This window comes from Phyllopteryx taeniolatus, chromosome 8 (genome assembly GCF_024500385.1).
Source record: "Phyllopteryx taeniolatus isolate TA_2022b chromosome 8, UOR_Ptae_1.2, whole genome shotgun sequence".
Lineage (NCBI taxonomy): Eukaryota > Metazoa > Chordata > Actinopteri > Syngnathiformes > Syngnathidae > Phyllopteryx > Phyllopteryx taeniolatus.
This window is the reverse complement of record NC_084509.1, coordinates 16,935,380-16,960,818: the sequence shown is the minus strand read 5'-3', so window position 1 is coordinate 16,960,818 and position 25,439 is coordinate 16,935,380. Positions and strand designations below refer to the sequence as shown.

The following is a 25,439-nucleotide window of genomic DNA, read 5'->3' as shown; positions in this document are numbered from 1 at the left end:
TAACTTCAAGTCGCCATTGTTGTCTGCATGCTCGTCAAAATTGTCAAAACAATGGCGACTTGAAGAACATAAAATCAATTGTGTGCAGTGAACTACTTTCTTTTGTGCTTCATGGAGATATGAACCTTGAAGGTCAGTATATACCTGGTGGAGCTTTTCCAGCAGCTGCTTCTGCTGCAACGAGGGCTGACTGATGGCTGACAGCGTCTGGATTTGCGAACCCAACAATGCCAGGTGCTGCTGCTGATCCGCTGTCAGGCTGTGGACGGGAACCTGGGCTTTTAACATGGCGGGGGCCGGTGAAGCAGTGGGAAGGGTGGCGAACGGGTGCGCAGTCAGGGGTTTGGGCGACTGTGACATAGGAGGCTGTTCCTGCTGTTGGTAGGGTGATGGCTGGGAGGCGGGCCGCGGCTGAGGCAAGAGCTGTACTTGGATCTGAGTCGGCTGCGGCTGGGCCACTTGGGTCTGCGAGGGGGACTCAGTGACAATGAAGAGGGGTGGTTGATGAGATGAGGGCGTGCAGGAGCGGGAGGGCGTTTGCGATGGTGGCTGGGGCTGCGAGGGAGGACGTGACTGCTGGTGGTGCGGCGACTGGATGTGCTGGCTCAGAGTCAGTGGCGACTGCGAGGGCTGGGGGCTGTCGGCCACAGGGGGCGCTGCTGTGGTACTGGTCAAGGCCGGCGAGGGAGTCATACCCTGAATCTTCAAAGGCTGCTGGTGTCCACTGGGGGGTACCTGTAGAGGTGGAGGATATAAAGTCATTTGGATCACACAGGACTAACTAGAAAGGGCAACTTCTGTGGAAGCTAAAAGCTGATGTTGTACGGAAATACGGTAGAATTAATGGAATTATTGAAATGCAGAATGTGAGACTAAGTTGGACTGGTTTGAATCAGTCAATAAATGTGGAAGGAGGGTGGTCAATATTTAAAATCTGTTTTTTTTTTTTTTTTTTATCATAGAAATGTGTACATTTTGGGAACATTATGAATAGCTCAGTATATGTCCAGAATGAGTTGAATAGCTTGAAGTTTGAATTGGTCAAGAAATGTGGAAGGTGGTAAATATGTAAAATCCTTCAAAATTTGGCAATTTTCCTGAAAATGTGGGAATTTTGTAAAGGTTATAAACAGCTCTGTATATGTCCTGAATAAGCTGAACATTAAAAATTTAGAATTTTTTGAAGCTGTTGAGGAATGTGGAAAGAGGAGGTCAATATGCCAATTGTTTGCATTGATTTAGGAAAACATGGAATACTGAAAAATGTGGTAATTTCTGGAATACAAAAAATAGTTCCCAAGTTGTCCTGATGAGATGGACATTTTGATGGGCAAAAAACAACAAAGAAAAAGTGTGTGGGGGAATATAATTTATTTATTTATTTAATTTTTTAAATACAGGTAAAAAAAAATTCAAATATATCAATTAATTTGATAATTTTGTCATGTAAAATGTAGGATGCAGTACTAAAAATTTAGTAATTTGAGGCTTGAGAAAGTTTTTCAAAGATATCCTGAATTTTGTGAATATTTTTAAATTTTGGAGATTGGTTTGAAATTAGGAAAGAGTTAAATTCTTCATCATATTCATTTAAATAGGATTTATTTAGGAGCGGAGGATTACTGTATCTATTTTCGTGATTATAAGCTGCAGACTCATTGTTCCAGAGTTGGGACTCATTGTTTCCATGACATGTGCATCCCAGGACTCTCATAGTCTAAAGTGTAAAATGATCTATGCTAATGTCAAACCTGGAACACCCATAGATTGTGTCTTAATGGGGAAATATGCCCCCCCAACACACACACACACACACAAAATCATTTAAAAGAGAGAAAAAAAATAAGAGACATGATGAGCTCCGCTATTGAAATTGTGGAGTGATCTGGGATCACATCTACTTTAGGGATGTTTTGGGTTCCTTCGTTATCGGACTTGGGGGTTGTGAGGAACACTTGTCTTGTTTCAATGCAACATAATCAGGTCTCATTGATTGACGGATTAGTCATTGACAGTAACAGCAAGTGAGTTGGTTACATTGAATTAGTTTCTAAAGAATTATAAAACACAAGGCACTTGACAATTTTATAATGTTATTGTGTATGATACAGTAAACCCTGTGGGGGATGGGCAACAAGCCCTGCTGCAAATGGTGAAAAACTGGGAGAAATTGATGCCCACCCCTTAAAATGTTTATAATTTCTTATATTAATAATTTAAGACAGAAATATACCACCAACTATACTCCCAAAACAAAAATATAATTTCAAACTCATGTTACATAAATGACAATATGACTAGAAAAAAATGCACTTCTAGTGCACATGTACATGCAGCACAGAATCGTCGTAAATTCCACTAACAACCCAGTCTAAACTTGGATCCAGCGCAACATGCGATGTTAGTGGCTCAGTCAAGATGTATTACTTCAACATATTTCCTTGACACCAATTATTGCTATCCCATTAGCTACGGCTTTGGCACCATCTTCTGGCAACTTGGAGTGTTGAGTGCACAAAAAAACGCAAATAGGTGAATTTGTGAATAGTGAACCACAAATATGTGGGGGGGTCACTATATATAACAAGCATCCCATTTGACTTAACTTCAAAGAATGCCATTTGATTGCCAATCACACAGAACATTTTAAGAGATTAATAATAACAAAGGCTCATGCTTTCACAGCAAAGCAGTTTTAGTAACACAAACAAGCTGCAAGCGTGTTAGTTATTTGCGCACTACAATACAGCAACATGGAAACATGGAAGCAAGTACTACAAATAGCACGGTAGCTAAGGGGAAGAAAACTAAGTGGAAGTGGCGGCAGCAGCAAGTCGATGTGGCTTGACGTAGAGGGTATCTCTACCTGCTTTACCACTTGCCCCACCAACAAGTCACTTAATTGGCTGTCATGGACAGTGAGGGCCGGAGCTGTGACGCAGGCGCTGCTGACGATTACGGACGCCGGGACCCCAACTGGGGGGGTTGAATTGCCTTCTCTGTCCTCCGGCTAATAGTTAACCGTTCACGGGGCGAGGTAGGAGAGAAGGAATGACAGGAGGTTGGATGAGAAGCAGAATGGTGAGCCAGAAAGATCAGACCACGGCTGTGTTTGGAATCATTAACTCATTCCCTGTTCCCAAAGGGATTTTTATATAAAATACTATATAGTTCCCTCATTAGTCAAATGGAAGAACTTTTAAAAAAATATATATATATATATATATATATATATATATATGCTACTCAGGGGCGCTGTTAATTATGTCATTGCTGTCACATAATCAAAATGTACCAGTGCAACGTCAGCTGGTTTAACTTCTGTAATATTGAACAAAGAAATACATTAGAACAACATTACATTGTTTTAAGCCAAGTGAATTTTTAAAAAATTAACACATTTCACTAGAAACATTTATGTCGACCAGCGTTGTGACATGCTGGTAACAGGCAGCATGTCACAACAATTTACATTTAAGATATTTTCGCTCCACAAATCATGAATTTGTCTCGTGCCGAAAAACCAAACAAAAAACCAATTGCTCCGAAAGAGGAAAATAATTGTTCTGTATTGGCGAAATGCATCATTGGACAAATTCCTTTTTGTATGACCATCAGCTCTTCGCTACTTTTCAAAATGATTGAGGGCACTATATAGGGGATTACCTGTGCTCACAACAAAACGGCAAACAGTTGAAACCAGATGTTTACATAGACTACATAAAAAGAAACATACCCCTCCCCCACTGCAATACATGAAATCAGACTAAACTTTTGTTGTTTAGGTCAATTAGGATTACCAAAATTATTTATATTTGCTAAATGCCAGTATAAAGGACTGTTCAGGCAATTTCTCCATTACTTTGTTCAAAGTCAGAAGTTTACATACAGTAAGATTACTTTGCCGTTAAATAATTTCGGAAAACACAGATGATATTTCTTTGTAAGCTTCTGATAGGTGTATTGACAACATTAATTAAAGACACACCTGTGGATGTATTTGAACTAGGCACACGTGAAACACTGCTTATTTGTGTAGCATCATCGGAAAGTCAAAAGAAATCAGCCAAGATATCAGGAAGATACTTGTGGACTTGGGTGCAATTTCCAGATGCCTGACGATGACATGCTCATCTGGTCATACAATTAGACCAGGGGTGGGCAAACTACAGCCCGCGGGCCACATCCGGCTCGTTGATCATTTCAATCCGGTAGAGATTGGTACAGAATCGCCCAAACCATATCAAAATCATGACTACTTTCATTTTACCTTGTCCTGTAAGACCCAGTGGTTCCACCAGGTTGTCCTGTAACGCCCAGTGGTTCCACCAGGTAGCGCAGTTGGTACATTGATACATTGACTTGACTTTGGCTGTTTTGTTTTTACTCTGCTACTGCTCTGAACCCTTCTTCAACCATGATGGGCCAAAGAAAAAAAAAGTCGACAGTGAGTGCCCAGTGTTTAATATAGAATGGACTAATAAAATACTTTTTCAATGAAGTCCGGTCAAAGGCTGTATGTCTAATTTGTTGAGAAACCATTGTGATTTTAGAAGACTATAAAATCAGCCGTCACTTTTCTACCAAGCATGCTGATTATGCTAACAGCCAATCAACGCAGGAACTGATTGCTACGGCTCAGCGGTTAAAATCAAGCTTGCAGGCTCAGCAAAACACCTTTATCTGACAAACTGCCATCCAGGATTCAGTCACCAAGGCTAGTTTTTTTGATGGCATTCAAACTAGCAAAGACCATCAAGCTTCTTTCCCAAAGAGAGTTTCTGAAAGAATGCATGGTAGAGACAGCAAGTATCTTGCTCTCCTGAGAGCAAGAACAAATTTGAGATCAGCTTATCACACAGGACAGTGACTCGCCGTGTTGAGCTAATTAATATTGACTGAGCTAAGAAGCTAAATAAAAAATGAAAAAAAGCAGAGTAATTTACATTGTATATCTTTGTACTGGACGAAAGTAATGACATAAAGGATACCGCTCAGCTTTTAGTTTTTATCAGAGGGATTAATGACAATTTTGAGATAACGGAGGAGTTTTTGGCCATGGAATCCCTGAAGGGAAAAACGCGAGGAGAGGATTTGTATGACAGCGTGTCTGTGTCATCAAGAGGCACAAGCTACCTTGGAGTACACATGCCAACATTACCACAGATGGATTGCCAAATCAGTCACGGATGGTGTAGTGGTGCACTCGCCGAACTTTGGTGCGGGCAGCATGGGTTCAGTTCCCACTCAGTGACGGTTTGAGTGCGAATGGTTTTCCTTGTCTATATGTGCCCTGCGACTGACTGGCGACCAGTTCAGGGTTTAGTCCGTCTTTCACCCAAAGTCAGCTGGGATAGCCTCCAGCGCCCCATGACCCTGAACCGTATAAGTGGTGTTGAGAATGGATAGACATTGCCAAATCTGACTGAAAAAAACATTGGGCTGCTAAAAAGAGGCCAGCCCTGGGCAGGAGGTAATTTTCCTACACTGCATAATCCACCAGGAAGCACTGTGTAAATTTGTACTGCAGCTTGACCATGTAGTAAAGCCAGTTATAAAAGTGATTAACTTTACTCGTGCGAGGGCATTTTGGCGTTGTCAGTTTATTAAGTTTCTCGAAGAAACTGATGCTGATCACCAGGACTTGCTTTACCACGCAAATGTCCGCTGGTTAAGTTCGGGGAAAGTGTGCCATTGAGTGTGGGAGCTCAAACAGGATCTTTTTTTTTTTTTGGCGTTACTGGAGAAAACTGACGATTTTCCTGAGCTGAGTGACACAGATTCGCTTTGTGATTTACCTTTTGCTGTGGACATACTGACACATATGAATGAGCTGAACGAAAAGCTACAAGGGAAAGACCAGTTTTTGCATGAAATTTGTACAAACAAAATAGCCTTCAAAACCAAGCGAGCTTTATTCTCAAATGCCAAACAAGTCATATGTTCATTTCCCCACACTGGCTACGCTGAACTAGGCTCCTCGACCTGAAAAATACAGGAAATCACTCAATGACCTGCATGGAGAATTCTGCCATTGGTTCTCTGATTTTGGAAAAATCGACAAGTCACTTCAGCTGGTGTCATGTCCCCTCACACAAGACCCTGAAACAGCGCCACGGGAGGTGCAGATGGAACTGATTGATCTCCAATGTGATACTCTCTTAAAAGAGAAGTTCAACTCTCAAACTGGATGAGTTTTATGCTTCATTAAGTTTCCAAAAATCCGGAAGATGGCATAGAGGAGGCTGGTGATGTCTGGCTCTACATGTATGTGTGAACTGACTTTTAGTGTGATGGACACCAAAAAAACATCCTACAGATCCCCGCTGAGTGATGAACACCTCAGATGTATTCTGAGAATTGCCACAACAAAACTAACACCAGACTTTGATGCACTGGCAAAAAAGGTGATCAACAGAACAACACTGTTCCCATTAAAAGTAAATCTAAGAATTAACACTACGCTTTTTTTTTTTTTTTTTTAATATGCAAGCATCTGGTCCTGGCTTGGCCCGCCTGTCAAATTTTAAATGTCAATGTGGCCCTTGAGCCAAAAAGTTTGCCCACCCCTGAATTAGACCAGAGTATAAGCACCATGCGAACGTCGAGCAATCATACCGCTCAGGGCGGAGACGGTGCTGTGTCCCAGAGATAAACGTCCTTTGGTCCGAAATGTGTACATCACCCAAGAAAAAAAGTAAAAGACCTTGTGAAGATGATATTTCGGTATTTCGTCGAGTACCATAATTTCTCATGTATAATTTTCCCCCCCCAAAAAATTGTCAAAAGTCAATGGTGCGCATTATACATGGGTATAGGGCCAAATGGAAAGAGAAAAAAACTTTCACATTTTATAAATTATGCCGCCATCTTCTTCTTGTGAAGAAGCTGTAAACTTTCATTCCAAAATGCCACCGCCACCTAGTGGCTATAAAAAATGTGTAGCCTACACTTTCATTCCAATATGACAGGGGTACGCATGACTGCATATATGCATAATAAATTTCTTTATGGTTATGTTTTGTTTAATGATTATGCTTTTCTGAAATGCTTGACCGTTTAATTTGAATCCCATTAAAATAAAATTGAATCTGTTTCGCCTGACCCTTCTTGTTTTCTTTAAAGAATTGTACCCATCTTACAAATTCTGCCTGGGAAATCAAACATATGAAGACAACTGTGTGTTTTCTAATTTACAAAATAAAAGTAGGGCTGTAAATTTCAAAATAAGAGCAAGTCAATTAAAAAAAGGATTAAGTGTTCAAACCAAGTCCTTAACTTCAGAATAATTCTTTGAAAAAAACTAACAGATAATACTTCATGTTTTGATCATATGGGTAGAAGCAAAATCATGCATTGTAAAAATGCATTATACATAAGTAGAAGGGTTTTCCAGAATTTTGAGGTCAACTTTGGGGGTACGTATTATACATGGCTGCGCATTATACACGAGAAATTACGGTACTCGATTAATCACCGCCCTGTCTTCACAGAATAAGTGTAGCTGCAAAGGTGGAGCTTAATTACATCTCTGAAGAGTTAATCTAACACCATTTGATCAACTCTGTGAAATAACACCTACTCTGAACAGTGGACTCCATTTAAATCCCCAAAATTGTTAAATGTTAAAATTACTCTTTGGGAGTTAAAATTAACTCCCAAAAATGTAACCCTGAAAACTGTTAAGATGCAAAGGCTGTTTTTTATTTTTTATTTTTATTTTTTTTAAATTAATGCCTTATCTTTTATGCAGTGCGAATTGAAGAAATAAAAACCATACACAAAAGGAAACTAGTGGTTGTTTGTTATCAAGTGAAAGGTCTTATTTTCTCTTTTGTATTCATAATTGCTCTTTAACCAATAAAAAATATAGTTTATCCAAATACTTGATTATTCGTTATCATTTTCAGTAGAATACTCAAATTCTAAAATATAGTTGCAGTGCTACTTTCAACTCCCCCATTATATTGTCATGTTTTGATTTTTTAATAAAACCCTTGCTTTGGGGCCCTGTATGATTAACCCACAAAAAAATTGCTCCTCAAAATTCGAAAGTTGCTCCTCAAATGAAGAAATAAGTATTTCCAGCCTTGCAGACCCAAGCTGTTTTCCATATTTAACTTTGGGAAGATGAGCGTGCAAATCTGAGCGAAGCTCAATTACAGGTCACATAATAATGAGAAATCCGACCGTTTCAAATGCCAGATTGAATTGACCGACTTGAATAGCTTGAAGAGATTTTTGGCATTTCCAACCAAAATTATCATGCAAACCAGAAAGTACATCAAAGATTATCAAAATTAAATAATAGAAGAGGGATAGAAGGGGACCTTTAAGGATAACAAAGTCAATGTTTTGTAGTGGCCATCGCAAAGCCCTGTTTCAACTAAAAATTAATGGGCAGACCTGAAAAGGCATGGGCGAGTAAGGTGGCCTACAAACTTGACTCATTTTCACCACTTCTGTCAGGACCAATGGGCCAAAATTTCTTCCAACTACTGTGAGAAGCTTTTGGAAGGATATCCAAAACATTTGACCCAAGTAATAAAGTTTAGAGGCAATTTTACGAAATACTAATTAAATGTATGTAAACATCTGACTTTGAAGAATGAAAAAAATTCTTTAGGGAAAAAACACTCTCATTATTCTGGCATTTAGCAAAGAGAAATAATGTTGGTAATCCAAATTGACCAAAAACAGGAAAAGTTTAATCTGCTTTAATGTCAGACAGTGAGGAAACAAAAGTGTGTATTTTCATATAGTGTATGTAAACATTTGGTTTCAACTGTAGAGCACGATACTGTATAGTGGATTGGGAGTGATTCCCAACACAGCCCACATTGTACCACATTGTGCCAATGTTAATGAACGTTTTAAGACTAAGCGTGCAAAAAGGAAGAAACTGACCTGCTGCAGGAACATCTGCAGAGACTCCTGGCTCAGGATCATGCTCGAGCCCTGGTTGGTGAACAAAAGCCTCCCTGGGCTGTGATGAGCCTGGTGAGGGACCAGTCCGACCGCGGTCACTGGCGAAGATGTGGACATGGACGGAGCGGAGGACGATACGGTGGTGACCGCAGAGGGAGCTTGCTGCATGGCAAGAATGGAGGCCTGCTGGGCGGCCTGGTCAGTGCAGGTCCCCAACACAGTGACACATTCTCCTGGTTGCCTTTGGGCCATTGTGGCTGCGCCGATGATGCTGCTGCTGCTGCTGCTGCTGCTGCTGCTACTGCTGCTACTACCACTACCACTACCACTACCGCTGCTGCTGCTGCTGCTGCTGCTGCTGCTGCTGCTGCTGCTGGGGACTCCCACTGTCTGGGCTTGCAGGGCTGTCTGAAGGCTGACCGCAGGGCTTAAGGCCTCCACTTGACCAAGCATGGTCAGGGAGTTCTGGATCGGCATTCCCTGGATGACCGTTGGGCCATGTCCTGAGACGGTGTGGGTCTGCGCCTGGCTCTGCGTCTGAGCCAACGAGACCGGCATCTGAAACAGGGTGGGCGTGCCCATCTGGCCAGGCTGGAGCTGAATGGGTCCGGATAGGATGTGGGCAGCACCAGGATGTCCCTGGGAAGCCAACACTTGACCCAAGTTGATGTTCTGGTTTGCCGTTAAAATCTGGTTGGCAATGAGCTGCCCACCATGGCCCTGGCTGGTTATGATGTGACTCCCGGGATGTTGGGTCAAGATCTGCCCGCCTGCTTGCAACTGTGGAAGGAGGAACTGGTGGTTCTGACCTTGCAGAACTGTCTGAGAGGGAATAACAATACTGCCCGATTGGTTTAACAAATGCAGACTGAGAGGCTTGCCTGGCGCTTGCGCTGCTTGTTGCTTGAAAAGCGTTTGCTGGAACTGCGAGCCTTGCGTCGTGGCTTGAGTGCTGAGTACAACGTTCGAGCCGGGTTTTCCAGTAAGGAAAGTTACATTCTGAGCTGCAGAAACAGGAATTTGTTGAAGCCCAAGAGCCTTGGTGGCATCGTTCTGCAGATTTTGGGGCGCCGGCTGCTGTTGTTGTTGTTGCTGCGGCTTGAAGAGTTTTGTTTGGAGGGCTCCCCCCTGAGGAGGTTTAGGCTGTATGGGTGTTGGTGTACGCTGGATAATCACATTGTGCATGATTTGGCCTTGAGTTTGAGACTGGGATGCCATTCCCGAACTCAGAGGTGTGCTTCCAAAGCCCAAAAGTCCAGCAGGAGCAGTCATGGTGCCGCCACTGGTGCTGCTTGTACTGCTAACAACCGTGGCCGGTCCGTTTAAAGCTGGGGATCCCAAAGTGGTTTTGTTGCTTTGGATGAGAAGTCCACCTCCTGATGCCCCAACCCCTGTTTGAGTAGTTGCCCCTGAAACCTCTGTCCCAGACTGATGCAGCTGGTAGCCACCCATGGCTTTTGTCAGGATGGGCTGCCCAGACTGATTGATAGTCATGACTGTGGGTTGACCCACAACCTGAATCTGTCCAATCCCTAAATGTCCAGACTGGCTCCCATTAGGGAGAGTTTGAAGACTTGAAATCGGTTGAAGCGTCACATTCCCGAGGCCCACGGGCTGCATAAAAGGCTGAACGCTGATGGCCTTATTCATGACCTGTGGTTGGAGCTGAAGGCCTTGCTGAGCTAGCACGGAGCCCAGCATTTCAGCAGTAGCGTTCGGAGGGGTAGCGTTGGCAGTTCGGGCTGACCCAGGAAAGATCGCCGCCGCCCCCCCGACGTTGATGCCTACACCAACGGCTGCGCCCCCAGCTGCCGAGAGGCTGGTGTCAGGCAGCGTCTGAACCACCTGCGGTAGGCCGGGGATCCCAAAGGATTCCAGGTCCAGCTCTTCATTGGCTTCTTGTAAACTCTGTTCGGTGATGTTAGCCTCGGCCAAGCTCTGCTGCAGGATGTCACAGGGCTCGTGGTTCGTCCCGATGCCGTTGTTCCCGCCTTCCCCGTCGGGGGATCCACCCAGGATGTCGTCATCCTCCAGGAAGTCCAGGTCAACACTGACTCTGGGCAGGCCTGCCGCCTCATTGGCCGAGAGCTGGACTGTAGGCTGGACCTCTGGAACATGGCCCTTGAAGTGAGAAGTAAAAGAGGATAGCTGAATTTAGGCGTGGGAAATTTTAACTTAAGGTTATGTGAATCTCACTATCCTCGCGCTACTGCTGATTTGCTGCTATGTTAATTTTTTTAAGAGCAAAGTCAATTCACCATCAAGAACACAGTTGATTGCCATTACTTGGTTTAAATAAGACAAGTGCTGACAATCTTGGATAAAAAAACTTACTACTTTAAGATGATGGTAGACGATAAAAGATAATTTCACTGAAACAGGTCTGATTGCCGCTCATACGTCGTTCCTCAGGTGCGTAAATTTGCCATTTAACAATGAAGATAACTGATAATGTAAAATACCAAGCTGAAGCATTGATAACACAATACGCATTGGATAATTTGCATGTAGTGTTACTCACTATCATTAAAAGCAGGTGGAACCACAAATGAGACTTTAATTTATATGGTATGTATTGTGATTCATCTTATATATTTTTCCAAATATGACTGATATGCGCATAATTGTATGGTAACATGGCACAAGACTGCGACCAAATTGGTCGCATATGCGACCTTTTTTTCCAGCTAATGCGATTAAAAATGTCGTCTTGTCGCACTTGCGCACGCTTTAAATGGTTGAAAGTTTCCCATTTCTCACTGCAATCTCTCCTCCTGTACATTATGTGTGTGTGTGAGAGAGAGAGAGAGAGAGAGAGCTCGATTGTTGTTGTTGTTATGAATTCAATGAGTTAAAAGCGACCGACTCGCTGCAATGTGACTGGCTGGCTGCTGCAAAATAATTAACTAAATAATTAAGCAATAGGACGCATACTATTATCCACATCGTCGCGTAAAAGCGCCCCACATTTGCACGTCACAGACAGTCCAGTACGCCGTTGTCTGGCCAGTGGCCACCTCGTAACTATATTGACGCTTCCCTGGCTGCTACTTCATCATTTTAAACGACAAGCGTGAGCCTTCAACTCATCTGCACTACTGGTGAGCAAGCTAGCTAGCCCGCACCTACCTTGTAAAGTCCAGTAAACTGGTAAATTCCTCCCGGCGCAATTCACCCACAGTTTTTCTTTTTACACACAAAATTATCAATGCTGCTAAATTTGTCACATGAATAAAATCAGAGGTCACGTCTCAAAATTACAAGGGTGTGTGCATGTGTTGGGGGGCTATACGCTAACTACAAAGATTGGCGGCTTCATTTGTCTCTCGTTTTCATTTCACTCGTTATAACAAATACAGTCATGTGAAAGGGTTAGCTAGCAAATCTTTCTAAATTAAGTAACACTTTCAACCCTGTTTACAGCATAGACATAAGGCCAAAGTTAAAAAGCCCAAACTCCTTTAAAGAGGATTGTATAGGAAAACAAACTATCATTAAAATAAAGTGCAATAAAAACAATTTATCCATGTTCTGCTTGGGACTATGATTTTAAATAGGTACATTGGTTTGTTTTGCTATTAAATACATTGCAAAACAGTGTGAATAATCCTAAACTGTACTTTTACAGTATATGGTGCTGGCACTCTTATGAAATCATTTTTAAATATGTGCCAATCATAGGGTTGTGCTAATGCTAAAAAATAAGTGGTATTCCCAGGTGAAGAGGGTTAGGAGCCCTCATCTTAAGAGCTGGCCCCTCGGAGTTGAACAAATGATCAAATAAAAGTAAAGCCTTTTTTTTTTTTTTTTTTTCTTGTATTGACCCATTTTGTCTGCCACTGCTTGTTACAAACTTTTTGTTCACAGTAAAATATTTTGTAAATATATCTCAAGTCACTGTCTATGTTTACTTCATACGGAACTATGATATGCCATGATTATGCTGTACCTAATCAAAAAAGGGTGCCACCAAATCATGCGCTGGTGCAACCAACTGTAAAATGTTGGTTACACCAGTGCTACTAGTGCAAAAGTTAGTGTAGAGCCCTGAGTAAGATAGTTGGCATTTCATTTCGCGAGTTACTCCCAGTCCTTCCCACCACTAATAAATTGAGGTGAATGTATACAGTGGAGAAGTGTAACTTCGGACATGTACCTCATAACCACAGACGCGAAAACCCACAAACAAGCAAATCAAAGCTTGTAGGTTTGTTAGTGGAGGGGACAGGCAGAGGAGGGATTGGTCATGCATGCCACACAAACAGATCGAAAACAAGGTGGAGGGCAATTGGGGGATTTTACTCACCCCGGTGGTAGAGAAGAACGAGCTGGTGGGATCACCCGAACCATCCAAAAGGTCGTCAGTGTCCAACTACAGACACACGCCCACCGAGGATAGGACAGACAGAACCCCCAGGGCCCCCCAAAACCAGCAGGCAAAAGTCACCAGGACAGGGAAAAATAACACCAGAGAAGGAGGTGGTAGGGAGGAGGGGGAGGCGAGGAAGAGGACAGAACATAGAAAAGAGAACCAAGATTGTAAGGAACCAGCCAAAAGATTAGGGAAAGAGAGGCACAAAGACAGGTTTTGCAGACTTGGGAAGCGTTAGTTTCTCAGTTTTGTGAGTAAAATGGGAAATGACAGGCTGAAACCATCAACAGTGCATTCAAAAAGCAAACAAAGCCAAAACAGTGGGAGGGAAAAGAGTAAGCAAAAAGGGATATGGCTGCAAGGTGCATCAACCAATAACCTACTAGTCACAGTAGGCCTGAGCTAATATAGTCCTATTTAAAGGCAGCTTTATAGTTTAACCCTTGTGTCGATTGATGTTTTCCACTGCTCAACTCTGCTCTACTCACTGATAGTTTTCAAAATAGTTTTCCCAGAAATTATAAAATCTATTACATACTGAACATAGGAAGGAGACAAGCTAGCACACAATGGCAAAAACGAGACTCGCCTGTATTTTTGCCTCAGCATGTGGTTATTGGTCAGGAGAGAGAATTTTATCCAATTGGAAACTGGGGGCTGCATGAAAATTGAGCATCGCAGCAAAACTGAGTATAATCCTGCAGCGTCCAGACCTAAGGCATGGCATTTAGGTAAGCTATCATTGGTGGGTAGGTTTATTGTTGACATTTCTAGCCATCTAGCCTCAAAAGGTACATTTCGATGACAAATCTGCTCAACCAATGAGCGATCAGCCGTTGTCACCCATATAGTATCGGCTCGGCACACTTGGAGCCACAGCTGGCTGACTACGAGAGCAGCAGTTTCCAAAAATTCCGGTCTGAAAAATTATCAAATATTTACTACAAATGTATCTTTGTTCATCTACCTACGACAATGACTTATAGTGACAGGCAGAACAGATAAATGGTCTTCCACTAGATGGCTGAAGATACAATTAACCTGTGTATACATCTGTGACCATTTATACAATAACATCTTCGTGTTCAACTACAAAGGCCCAGATTTCATACAGAGTAAGAACATTTGTAGGTAACGTGAGATGTGATCATCAGTCCCATATAGGGAGGGTGCAGAAGTAGGTATACAGTTGTAAGCGATATACAGAGTTCATCATCTTCTTTATTCCCTTTTTTATTCTTTCTTTTCAGACAACCCTGGCAAATGGCTAATCAAAGAGTGCCGGACAACAGAGAATTCAGAAAAGGTTCGACAGATGTGGACTGAAATTTATCGTGTAATCTGGAAATTGATTGATTGATTGATTGATTGATTGAGATGTATTGAATTTTTCAGGCCAAAGAACGCTAAAGAAGTTCAACAGAAATGAAAACTAGAATACCATACCTACTTTTGTGGGATCTCTGTGTAAAAGAGACTTTTGGCGAGTCGAGTTGTGGGCTAAGACTAACAAGTGCCGTGTAGTGGAAACGGGTCATTAGCTGCTCTATGATTAACGGCTACGTTAATCGTACATCATTCGGTGTACAGACATTAAATATGTAAATATGGTATATTAGACGTATATAGGCCATTAAATATGATGTAAATATGGTACATTAGAGGTGTAAGTAATAATAAATAGAAAAATGTGCATAATGTGGAGGTCACAAGCATTTAAAGCAATCGGGGTCAGTTCAGGCCGTCTAAAAGCCATCTAATGTTTATATTTGTATGATCGGTACAGAGTGATATCAGTTCATCGTGGGGATTACATTCCAGACTCACCCACAATAGGTGAAAATCCGAACTATTGAAACACCACATAAAAACATTTTCTATATAGTATAAGCCTAAAAACTCCACTCCCACACAATTTGAAAACTTTTAAACTTACTGAAAATTTTTGAACACATTGTAAATGTATGTCAACACAAAAAATTGGAAGGTATAAAATGTATAGAAAATAGTAATGTTTTATAGTTTAAGCCTTAAATGACCTCGCACACACTGTATCAAACTGAAACTTAAACACACATTGTTCATGTATTTCAAGTTTTCAACAGAAAGAAAATGTATAATAAAAAAATATCTGCAATATAGCTGTAATATTATTTACTTCTATGTTGTCACTGCCCTGTGCTGACGTGTGAAATGGTAAGTAAATTTTTTGCGCGTGTGTACATTCAGGTCATTTCAGGTGTTTCAGGTGTCAAATGTAAAAAGTTTAAAAATTATAATAATAAAATAAAATACCACCAATATCGGATTTGAAAATGCTTGTACACAGAAACATCTTAAAATTTGACCTGCAGCACAAAACTGGACCTGCAGTGTAAATCCAGCATTAGTTCTACCAATTTCTAAAGGGACCTTCCTCCTTTTCATCATCATTAGGCCCAACCGCTTTATGTCATACTCACATGGGTCTCAGATCCATGAAGAAAGTCATTGAGAGCTTCTGGGTCACTGCAAATGAAAACAAGAGTAGGATTCACAACCATGCATGACGACAAGTAAAAAAAATAAATAAGAGAAACACTAAGATAAAAGTTGAAAACTCTCTGTGGGAACTTACCAAATCACATCGAGAAGGCACCTCCCGTCTTCATCATCCATGACAACTGTTTAAGACGACATGAAACTGCTATAGTCATCACAGAAACACACAAAGAAATGCATTGTACTGTACCAGAGAACTCGTACATGAAAAGAATATTGAGATTTCATCAATCAAGGTTTTGCATTTACAGGACTTGACCAATTCAGTAAAACAACAACACAGTATTAAAATGATCGATAGTGAAATGAGTAGTAAGGCCAAACTAAGAAGGAATAAAAAAAAGTCCACAATGAAGTAGCAATACTATCCTAATTCATGTAACAAGAAAAAAATAGTCAAAGTTGTGAGAAAAAAAAACTGTCACATCACCTGAATAAAGTCATAATTAAAAAATAAAGTTATAAGATTTCTAGGAATACTCGACAATGTTATGAGAAAACAGTCACAAAAGGCTTTGCGAAACTAAGTTTGCAATGTTACAAGAATAAAGTGTCAACATTTCAAAAATGATGTAGTACAGCTACAGATATGTGAACAAGACCGTTTTTCTAAAATTGTTTGATGACAAAGTCATAATTTTAAGGAGGGAATACAGTGGATTTAAAACATCTACAAACCTCTGTTCAAATGCCAGGTTTTTTGTGATATAAAAAAAAAATAATCAAGACCAAGATAATCATTTAAAAACATTTTCTCAGCATTAATGGGACCTATAACCTGTACAACTCTTCAAATCCTTTAAGGGGGAAAATTTAAAACAAAATCTACCTGGTTGCATAAAAACGCACACCCTAAAACTAATACTGTGTTGCAGCAAATTTGTCTTACAATGTGTGTCTGAAAGGTTCCAGGACTTGCATCACAAAAGATATGTTTCAAAACCAAACTACAAACAACACGTCTTCCCCCTTAATGTGGGCCAGACGATCAACCAACACTTGTACAAAGTGATCCTGTGCCACCTGTGGTGTGTACTTGGTTCAGTTCATGAGAAGAGGCAAGAGTTGTGGCAGGACAACCCATTGCGGCAGCACCATGACAAGGCGCCTGCTCATAATGCCTTAAGAGACAGTTCCTGGCTGACAGGAACATTGCTATGCTGGAGCAACTTCCCTACTCACCCAACATGACTCCATGTGATTGTTTTTCCACTTTCGCTCAAGGGGGTCATCAAGGGGACCCGTTTTGAAGACGTGGACGACATCAAGATGGCCATGATCTTGGTAGATTCCTTCCAGGAGTTTCAGAGAAGGCTGGGAAAGTGTGTTAGACTCCAAGGGGATTACATCAAAGTGAAAAGTGTGTAGTCTGGATTTGGAATAAATCTTTTGTCACACCAGTCCTTAAACAACCTTAAACAACAGCACTCAGTCTCTTTGGGTAGGAATCTAATAGTATGGCACATCTTGCACAAACACTTGCCCACTTATGTTTGCAAAAAACAATGCAAATGTGTCACATTGTGAGGGCATCTTCTGTGCACAGCACTCTTCAGATCACCCCACAGATGGAATTGTTCATAATTCCCTCCACCTTGACCAAGGCCCCAGTTCCAGCGGAGGGCAAACAGCCCCAAAGCATAACGCTGCGACCACCATGCTTCACTTTAGATATGGTGTTCTTTTGGGGATGAGCAGTGCCGTTTGCGCCAAACATACCTTTTGGAATTGTGGCCAAAATGTTCTATCTTGGTTTCATCGGCCTATAACACATTTTCCTATGTGTTTTGGCAGATTTCAAGTGCTTTTGCTAAACATAGCCAGGCTTAGATATTTTTCTTTGCAGGATAAGGCTTCTGTCTTGCCATCCTACCCCATAGCACAGACATACAGTATGAAGTTGACAAATATTGTTGTCACATATACTAAACAGCCAGTACTTGCCAGAAATTTCTGCAGCTCCCTCAATGTTGCTATCGGCCTTTTAGCAGCCTTCCTGAACACTTTTCTACGATTAGTCTTTTCATCAGTTTTGGAGGGATGTACATTTCTTGGCAATGTCACTCTTTTTTCTCCACTTGGCTGTCTATACGATTTTCCGTAATACATTTTGAAACTTTTATTGTACCCTTCTCCGAACTGATAACTGAACAGTGAGATACCCTTGATGTTGTGGGTACTCTCTGCCTACCATAGATAGGACTACAAAAATGACAATAAAGGCCTACTAACATAGAACTTTAAATGGTGTCAGATGTTTCCTGACATGCATTTAACCAGAGTTTAAATGTGATTGGTTCTGAACACAGCCACATCCCAAGTTATAAGAAGAGGGGGTATCCACACTTGCACAAGCACATTATCGCACCTGTTTATTTTTACTTTCTCTCTTCCAATTGAGTTGTACATGTTAGTGGTCACATTAACGTTGCAAAAAGCTTTGAAATTATTCATCTTGGTGTCATTTTTTTACATCACAAACATCTGGCACTCGAATAGGGGTGTGAAGACTTTATACTGCTTATCCACTATATGTTTGTCCTCATTATATTACAATTTCCCATAAAAATATGACTTTTCACCCTCCTATTACAGCTGTATTCTCATGAATCTTTTTCCTTTTCAGTGTCGCTACCACTGTTTCATGAGCGTTTGATTAGTGTGACAGAAAACTATTTGGCAAGCAGAATAAACATTACACCGTAGGGTTTACTACTTGTCACAATAATTGAAATGAAATCAATATGTATAGATTTCAATTCAGAGTATCTGCATTTTACGCAACGTTGGCCAATTATGATATCATTGCCGTTTTTGGGAAAAATACATTTACCATAGTTAGCTAGCGCTAACAGAAATAAAGCAAGCACAGTATAATAATCCAATAGTGGGAAATAATGTAGTACTGCTACTTTTCCTTTCGGCTTGTCCCTTTAGGGGTCGCCACAGCGCGTCATCCTTTTCCATGTCAGCCTATATCCTGCATCCTCCTCTCGAACACCAACTGCCCTCACGACATCCATCAACCTTCTCTTTGGTCTTCCTCTAGCTCTCTTGCCTGGCAGCTCCATCTCATCATCCTTCTACCAATGTACTCACTATTTCTCCTCTGGACGTGTCCAAACCATCGAAGTCTGCTAACTCCAACTTTGTCTCCAAAACATCGAACCTTGGCTGTCCCTCTGATGAGCTCATTTCATCATGGCTGGCCTCACCACTGTTTTATAAACTTTGCCCTTCATCCGAGCAGAGACTCTTCTGTCACATAACACACCTGACAGCATCCTCCACCCGTTCCAAGCTGCTTGGACCCATTTCTTCACTTCCTGACCACACTCACCATTGCTCTGGACGGTTGACCCCAAGTATTTAAAGTCCTCCACCCTTGCTATCTCTTCTCCCTGTAGCCTCACTCTTCCCGCACCACCTCTCTCATTCATGCACATATATTCTGTGGCCAACTCATCCACACGCAGCATCAGCACTGGGGCGCCCCAAGGTTGTGTCCTCTCTCCGCTGTTCTTCTCTCTCGACAGGAACGACTGCACCTCAGCGCACCTGACTTTCAAACTCCTGAAGTTTGCAGATGACACCACTGTTGTCAGCCTCATCAAGGACGGTAACGAGTCTGCATATCGACAGGAAGCGGAGCGGCTGGAGCTGTGGTGCGGCCAACACAACCTGGAGCTGAACACGCTCAAGACGGGAGAGATGATAGTGGACTTCAGGAGGCATCCTTCGCCACAGCTGCCCCTCACGTTTTGTGTCAACCGTCGAAACCTTCAAGTTCCTGGGAATTACAGTCTCTGAGGACCTGAAGTGGGCGACCAACATCAACACCGTCCTCAAAAAGGCCCAGCAGAGGATGTACTTCCTGCGGCTTCTGAGAAAGCACAGCCTGCCACCGGAGCTGCTGAGACAGTTCTACACAGCGGTCATCGAATCAGTCCTGTGTTCTTCCATCACAGTCTGGTTTGGTGCTGCTACAAAAAAGGACAAACTCCGACTGCAACGGACAATCAAAACTGCTGAAAGGATTGTCGGTATCCCCCTACCCACCATTGAGGACTTGCACGCTGCCAGAACTAAGACAAGAGTGTGCAAAATCCTCTCGGACCTCTCTGTGCTCCTTCCCTCAGGTAGGCGCTACCGATCAATGCAAACTAGAACTAGCAGACATTCCAACAACTTCTTAAACACCTAACCTACAATTTCATTACAACATGCTGGCAATTTTTTGACTTGAGTTTGTTGTCACATTTCTGTGCCGCCAATTATGTATTACTCGTGCACTCACTGTAGTTGTCTCGCCATGCTGCACTATTTGCATATACTGGCCACTCATGCCAGAGTAGCATCTGCTCCATTTGCACACTGATTGATGAGTATCTGCAACATCCGCACAACCAACATTGTCCCAGACTATCGCACTACTCGTCACTTTAAACCGCATACACTCCTTGAAGTCTCGGCACCCTTTGCACAATGGTCATTGCACCGGACTATTGCAATATTAGTCATTCGAACTGCTCTAAGTGCTAGGGGACTCTGCATCTTTTTGCACAATTGTCCAAAAAAAAAATAGAAAAAATGTACCAGCATTACCAGATAACTAGCAACCCTTTACTGCTCAGTGACTGTTTTTTTTTTGTCAATGTCTTTCTGTCTCCAAAGTGTTCTGTAAATTGACTGTTTGTTGTCGTACTAGAGCGGCTCCAACTACCGGAGACAAATTCGTTGTGTGTTTTTGGACATGGCAAATAAAGAGTATTCTGATTACTTCGGCTAATCTTCATTCCTCTGCTTTCCAGTGCATGCCTCAGTCTTTCTAACTGTTCTTCCAGCTGCTCCCTGCTTTCACTGCAGATCACAATGTCATCTGCAAACATCATGGTCCACGGGGATTCCAGTCTAACCTCATCTGTCAGCCTATCCATCACCACTGCAAACAGGAAGGGGCTCAGGGTGGATCCCTGATGCAGTCCCACCTCCACCTTAAATTTGTCTGTCACACCTACACCACACCTCACCACTGTTCTGCTGCCCTCGTACATGTCCTGTATTATTCTACCATACTTCTCTGCCACTCCAGACTTCTGCATGCAGTACCACAGTTCCTCTCTGGGTACTCTGTCATAGGCGTTCTCTAGATCGACAAAGACACAATGTAGCTCCTTCTGACCTTCTCTGTACTTTTCCATCAACATCCTCAAGGCAAATAATGCATCTGTGGTACTCTTTCTAGGCATGAAACCATAATGTTGCTCGCAAATACTCACTTCTGTCCTGAGTCTAGCCTCCACTACTCTTTCCCATAACTTCATTGTGTGGCTCATCAACTTTATTCCCCTATAGTTTCCACAGCTGTGCACATCACACTTGTTCTTAAAAATGGGCACCAGCACACTTCTCCTCCATTCCTCAGGCATCTTCTCACACGCTAGAATTCTATTGAACAAGCTGGTCAAAAACTCCACAGCCACCTCTCCTAGATGCTTCCATACCTCCACAGGAATGTCATCAGGACAAACTGCCTTTCCATTTTTCATCCTCTTTAATGCCTTTCTAACTTCCCCCTTTAGTGTCCAATCTGGCATACATGTCATCATATGTCTCGTTTGGCCTTTGCCACCTCTACCTTTGCCCTAGGTCGCATCTCAATGTATTCCTTTCGCCTATCCTTAGTCCTCTCAGTGTCCCACTTCTTCTTAGCCAACCTTTTTCCTTGTATGATTTCCTGTACTGTGATGTTCCACCACCAAGTCTCCTTCTCTCCTTTCCTGCCAGAAGATACACCTAATACTCAGAATTCTCCCTGCCTCTCTGAACACCTTGGCTGCAGTGGTCCAGTCTTCTGGAAGCTCCTCCTGTCCACCGAGAGCCTGTCTCACCTCTTCCGAAAAGCTGCACAACACTCGTCCTGTCTCAGCTTCCACCACATGGTTCTCTCCTCTGCCTTTGTCTTCCTCCCCACCACCAGAGTCATCTTACACACCACCATCCTATGCTGTCTAGCCACACTCTCCCCTACCACTACCTTACAGTCGGTAACCTCCTTCAGATTACATTGTCTGCAAAAGATGTAATCCACCTGCGTGCTTCCACCTCCGCTCTTGTAGGTCACCCTATGTTCCTGCCTCTTCTGGAAAAAAGTGTTCACTACAGCCATTTGCATCCTTTTTGCAAAGTCTACCAGCATCTGTCCCTCCTAGTTCCTTTCCTGGATGCCGTACTTACCCATCACTTCTTCATCACCCCTATTTTCTTCACCAATATCTCCATTACAATCTGCACCAATCACAACTCTCTTTCTGTCTGGGATGCTCAGAACTACTTCGTCTAGCTCCTTCCAGAATTTCTCTTTCACCTCTCGGTCACATCCTACCTGCGGGGCATAGCCAATAATCACATTATACATAACACCCTCAATTTCAAGTTTCAGCCTCATCACTCTATCTGATACTCTTTTCACCTCCAAGACATTCTTAGCCAACTCTTAAAATAACCCCGACTCAATGTATCTTCCCATCTACACCATGATAAAATAATTTAAACCCTGCCCCTAAACTTCTAGCCTTACTGCCTTTCCACCTAGTCTCCTGGACACACAATATATCAACATTTCTCCTAATCATCATGTCAACCAAAGATTTTCCTGTCATAGTCCAAACATTCAAAGTCCCCACATTCAGTTCTAGGCTCTGTGCTTTCCTCTTCTCTTTCTCCCGAAGAACCCGCTTGCTTTCCACCTCTTCTTCTTCGAATTCGACCCACAGTAGCTGAATTTCCACCAGCGCCCTGCAGGTCGACGGCGCCGGACGCTGTTAACCCGGGCCACGACCGATCCAGTATGGAATTCTTTGGATGAATGCTCATATTTGTTTAAGCCGGATGCCCTTCCTGACGCAACCCTTCTGCATTTATCCGGGGTTGGGACCGGCCTACAGTTTGCACCGGCTTGTGCCCCCCATTGGGCTGCATTCCCCATAGGGAAGTAACATAGTACAAATACAAAAATATCAGCACTTCTCATTTGTCAAAATAGAGCCGTTACTTTTTTCAACCTTCACAGATGACAACACCATGTAAAAAAAAGACAAATAGAGGTAAAGTCAATGGTGATTGAGATCTTGGCGTTATATAGAGGTAAAGTCAATGGTGATTGAGATCTTGGCGTTATATAAGGTGCAAAAAACAGGGAGAGCAACAACATGGAGAAACATGAAACATTCATGACGTAACAGATTCGGAGAAGCTAGATATTCCCCATCCATGGCCTTATATAAATTAATTGTTATAGGTGGTTGGCTCCAAGAATGATTCATGGTGAATCCAGCAGGCAAGCCTAAAAACCACCAGCTACTGGCATGAGAAGAACGAGGAAAAAAAAGCCCTGAAAATCCTATAATCTTTTTTCAGTTGATATTATTAGCTAATTTATCATTATTTGTTAGTCAGTTCACAATGTTAGCAAAGCTATTTGAACATGTTTTGATAGCGTGCCGAGTGAAATTGTTTTCTTTTCGGAATGAGCACTATGCAAGTTAATAAAAGACAGAAACTATTTTCTGTGCAAAGCTTTGTTGAATCAGTATTTCTATTTTACCCGTCCTCTATTACACAAGTAGTACCTGTACTTTTACTCAAGTACAGAGTATGAGTACTTGAGCCACATCAGTGTGTTTTAAAGGCAAAGCGTCTTAATTATGGTTGTTGTTGTTTTTTTTGGTCATAGTTTTTCCCCAAGTTAACGGCAAAGCGTCTGATAGGGTAAGGCAAAAAGACAACAAACTGAAAACGCGCGGTTTCCACGCATCCCGAGCAGGTTTTGGTTGCGGTCTCTCGCCGTCGCCCCAGAATAAACACAAATAGACAAAAATACACCATCCAGCCTGTACCCCGAGAACCCAACGTCCCCCACACTCGCCTTCTCCATAAAGGCAGCGGATATTAGCCAATTAGCGGCACCACTGCCCAGGATATGAATGAGAGACGCTGCTAGATCCATGCTAACTAGTATTCCCCCCCCCCCCCCCTCCCACCCAAACATCTCAGCCTGCGTATAACACTTATTTGGGCACGTTCCGCTTACGAGTAACAACCCCAAAACCAACACAAGATGTCCGCGTGGCCAATAAAACTATCAACCTCCAACTGTAACGCTGGGATTTTGTCGCATCTCCTGGGCTCTGTTTGGTTAGCCTTAGCTGGTTAGCCTGTTAGCCCAAGCTAGGCTACCAACAATATTCGGACGTATATCGCTAGCTCGACAGCCTTTGACATTCAAAACAAACCGCCAGCGGAGGCGGTTTAAACGCCCGGGCTTGCACGTCCACGCTCGGGCCGAGACGCAACGCGTAGTTGCGACGTGGAAGACGGCCAAATGCGCACAGAGCTAAACTATGTCTCCTAGTGAGCGAAAAAATATGAGTTAATGTTGGAATACTCTTGGATGGAGGGGGGTATGCTTGGGAATTCGCTGGGAGATAGGAGCATCCCGCTTTTGGCGGGCCGTGCGGCAGTGTGGCGAGTCGAAGCCACCCGCCGTGCACGAAGCGTCGGCCGGCACGGTGCGTGAATAAATGCAGCTTTGTTGGAGTTATTGCGATTAATAGAGAAATTGCTACATTGTAACAAACTCACCCGAGACGATTGAGGTGCAGGCAGTGCGGGGTCTCCAGGACGGCCTCGCACGGGCTGCTGCACAGGACCCAACTACAGGCAGAGAACCTAGGCGATCTCCGCTTTGCCTGTTTTAAAATCGCCGCTTGGTAATGTTGTGATTTCCCACCAGCGATTTATTTTCTTCCCTTTCTCTCGAATTTTGCTGAAAATGTGTTTAAAAATATATTAATTAAAAATCTCTATTTTTTAAAGGGATTTCTTCTTGCTAAACAAAGAGGGAAGACGAAATGTCAATACGGCAGCACAGTGGGCTAGTGCAGTGTTTCCCAACATTCATTGAGCTCAGGCACATATACATTCGAAAAAAATGGACGGCATACCATCAATCAAAATGTCACAAAAAAGTAAAATATCCTAAAATATTAATGACTATGTCTGAATTTTCTCACAGATTTACAAAGTGTGAAATCTGGCCTGTTTTGTTGAACACAAAGCTGTCACTATGCAGTGGCCGTGAAAAAGTATTTTCCCCATTTTAATTTATTTAAATTTTTTTTGCAGTTTCCCCATTTTAATATTTAAGATCATCAAACAAATGCAACTATCAGACAGAGATAACCCAAGCAAACTTAAAATGTAGTTTTTAAATGGTGATTTTGTCTGTTGTCGTACTAGAGCGGATCCAACTACCGGGGACAAATTCCTTGTGTGTTTTCAACGTACTTGGCAAATAAAGATGATTCTGATTCAATCAACCTACCAAGCATGGTTTGTGGAAAGAAACCGGAGTACCCAAAGAAAACCTACACAGGTTTCTCCCACTGGGAGAACATGAAAACTCCACACTGGCGAGGCTGGATTTGAACCTGGGCCCTCAGAACTGTGAGGCAGATGTACTAACATCGGTGGTCTCCCACCGTGCCGCTAGACTTCGTATAAAGTGTCAAATTTCCATCCATCCATCCATTTTCTG

At 42.5% G+C, this 25,439-nt stretch overlaps 1 protein-coding gene across 9 annotated transcripts in view; it reads right to left on the bottom strand.

Annotated features, from left to right (window-relative positions):
- bicra (BRD4 interacting chromatin remodeling complex associated protein) overlaps positions 1-24,557 on the bottom strand; it is a 57,219-nt gene extending 32,662 nt beyond the window's left edge. For 2 of the 9 annotated variants that reach the window (XR_009789701.1, XM_061781849.1), the window contains exons 1-6: positions 15,918-15,963; positions 15,763-15,808; positions 13,235-13,300; positions 8,908-11,049; positions 2,867-3,010; positions 145-735 (exon numbers count right to left, since the gene is read on the bottom strand). Coding sequence is in view for 8 of the 9 variants with exons in the window: in XM_061781849.1 (XP_061637833.1) it covers positions 145-735; positions 2,867-3,010; positions 8,908-11,049; positions 13,235-13,300; positions 15,763-15,808; positions 15,918-15,958 (3,030 nt within the window). In the remaining variant the exon portion in view is untranslated. Of the gene's footprint in view, positions 1-144; positions 736-2,866; positions 3,011-8,907; positions 11,050-13,234; positions 13,301-15,762; positions 15,809-15,917; positions 15,987-16,045; positions 16,164-24,484 lie in introns of those variants that run through there. The other 7 variants (XM_061781844.1, XM_061781843.1, XM_061781845.1 and 4 more) reach the window with 7 other exon arrangements.
- Between the last annotated feature and the right edge of the window lie 882 nt (positions 24,558-25,439).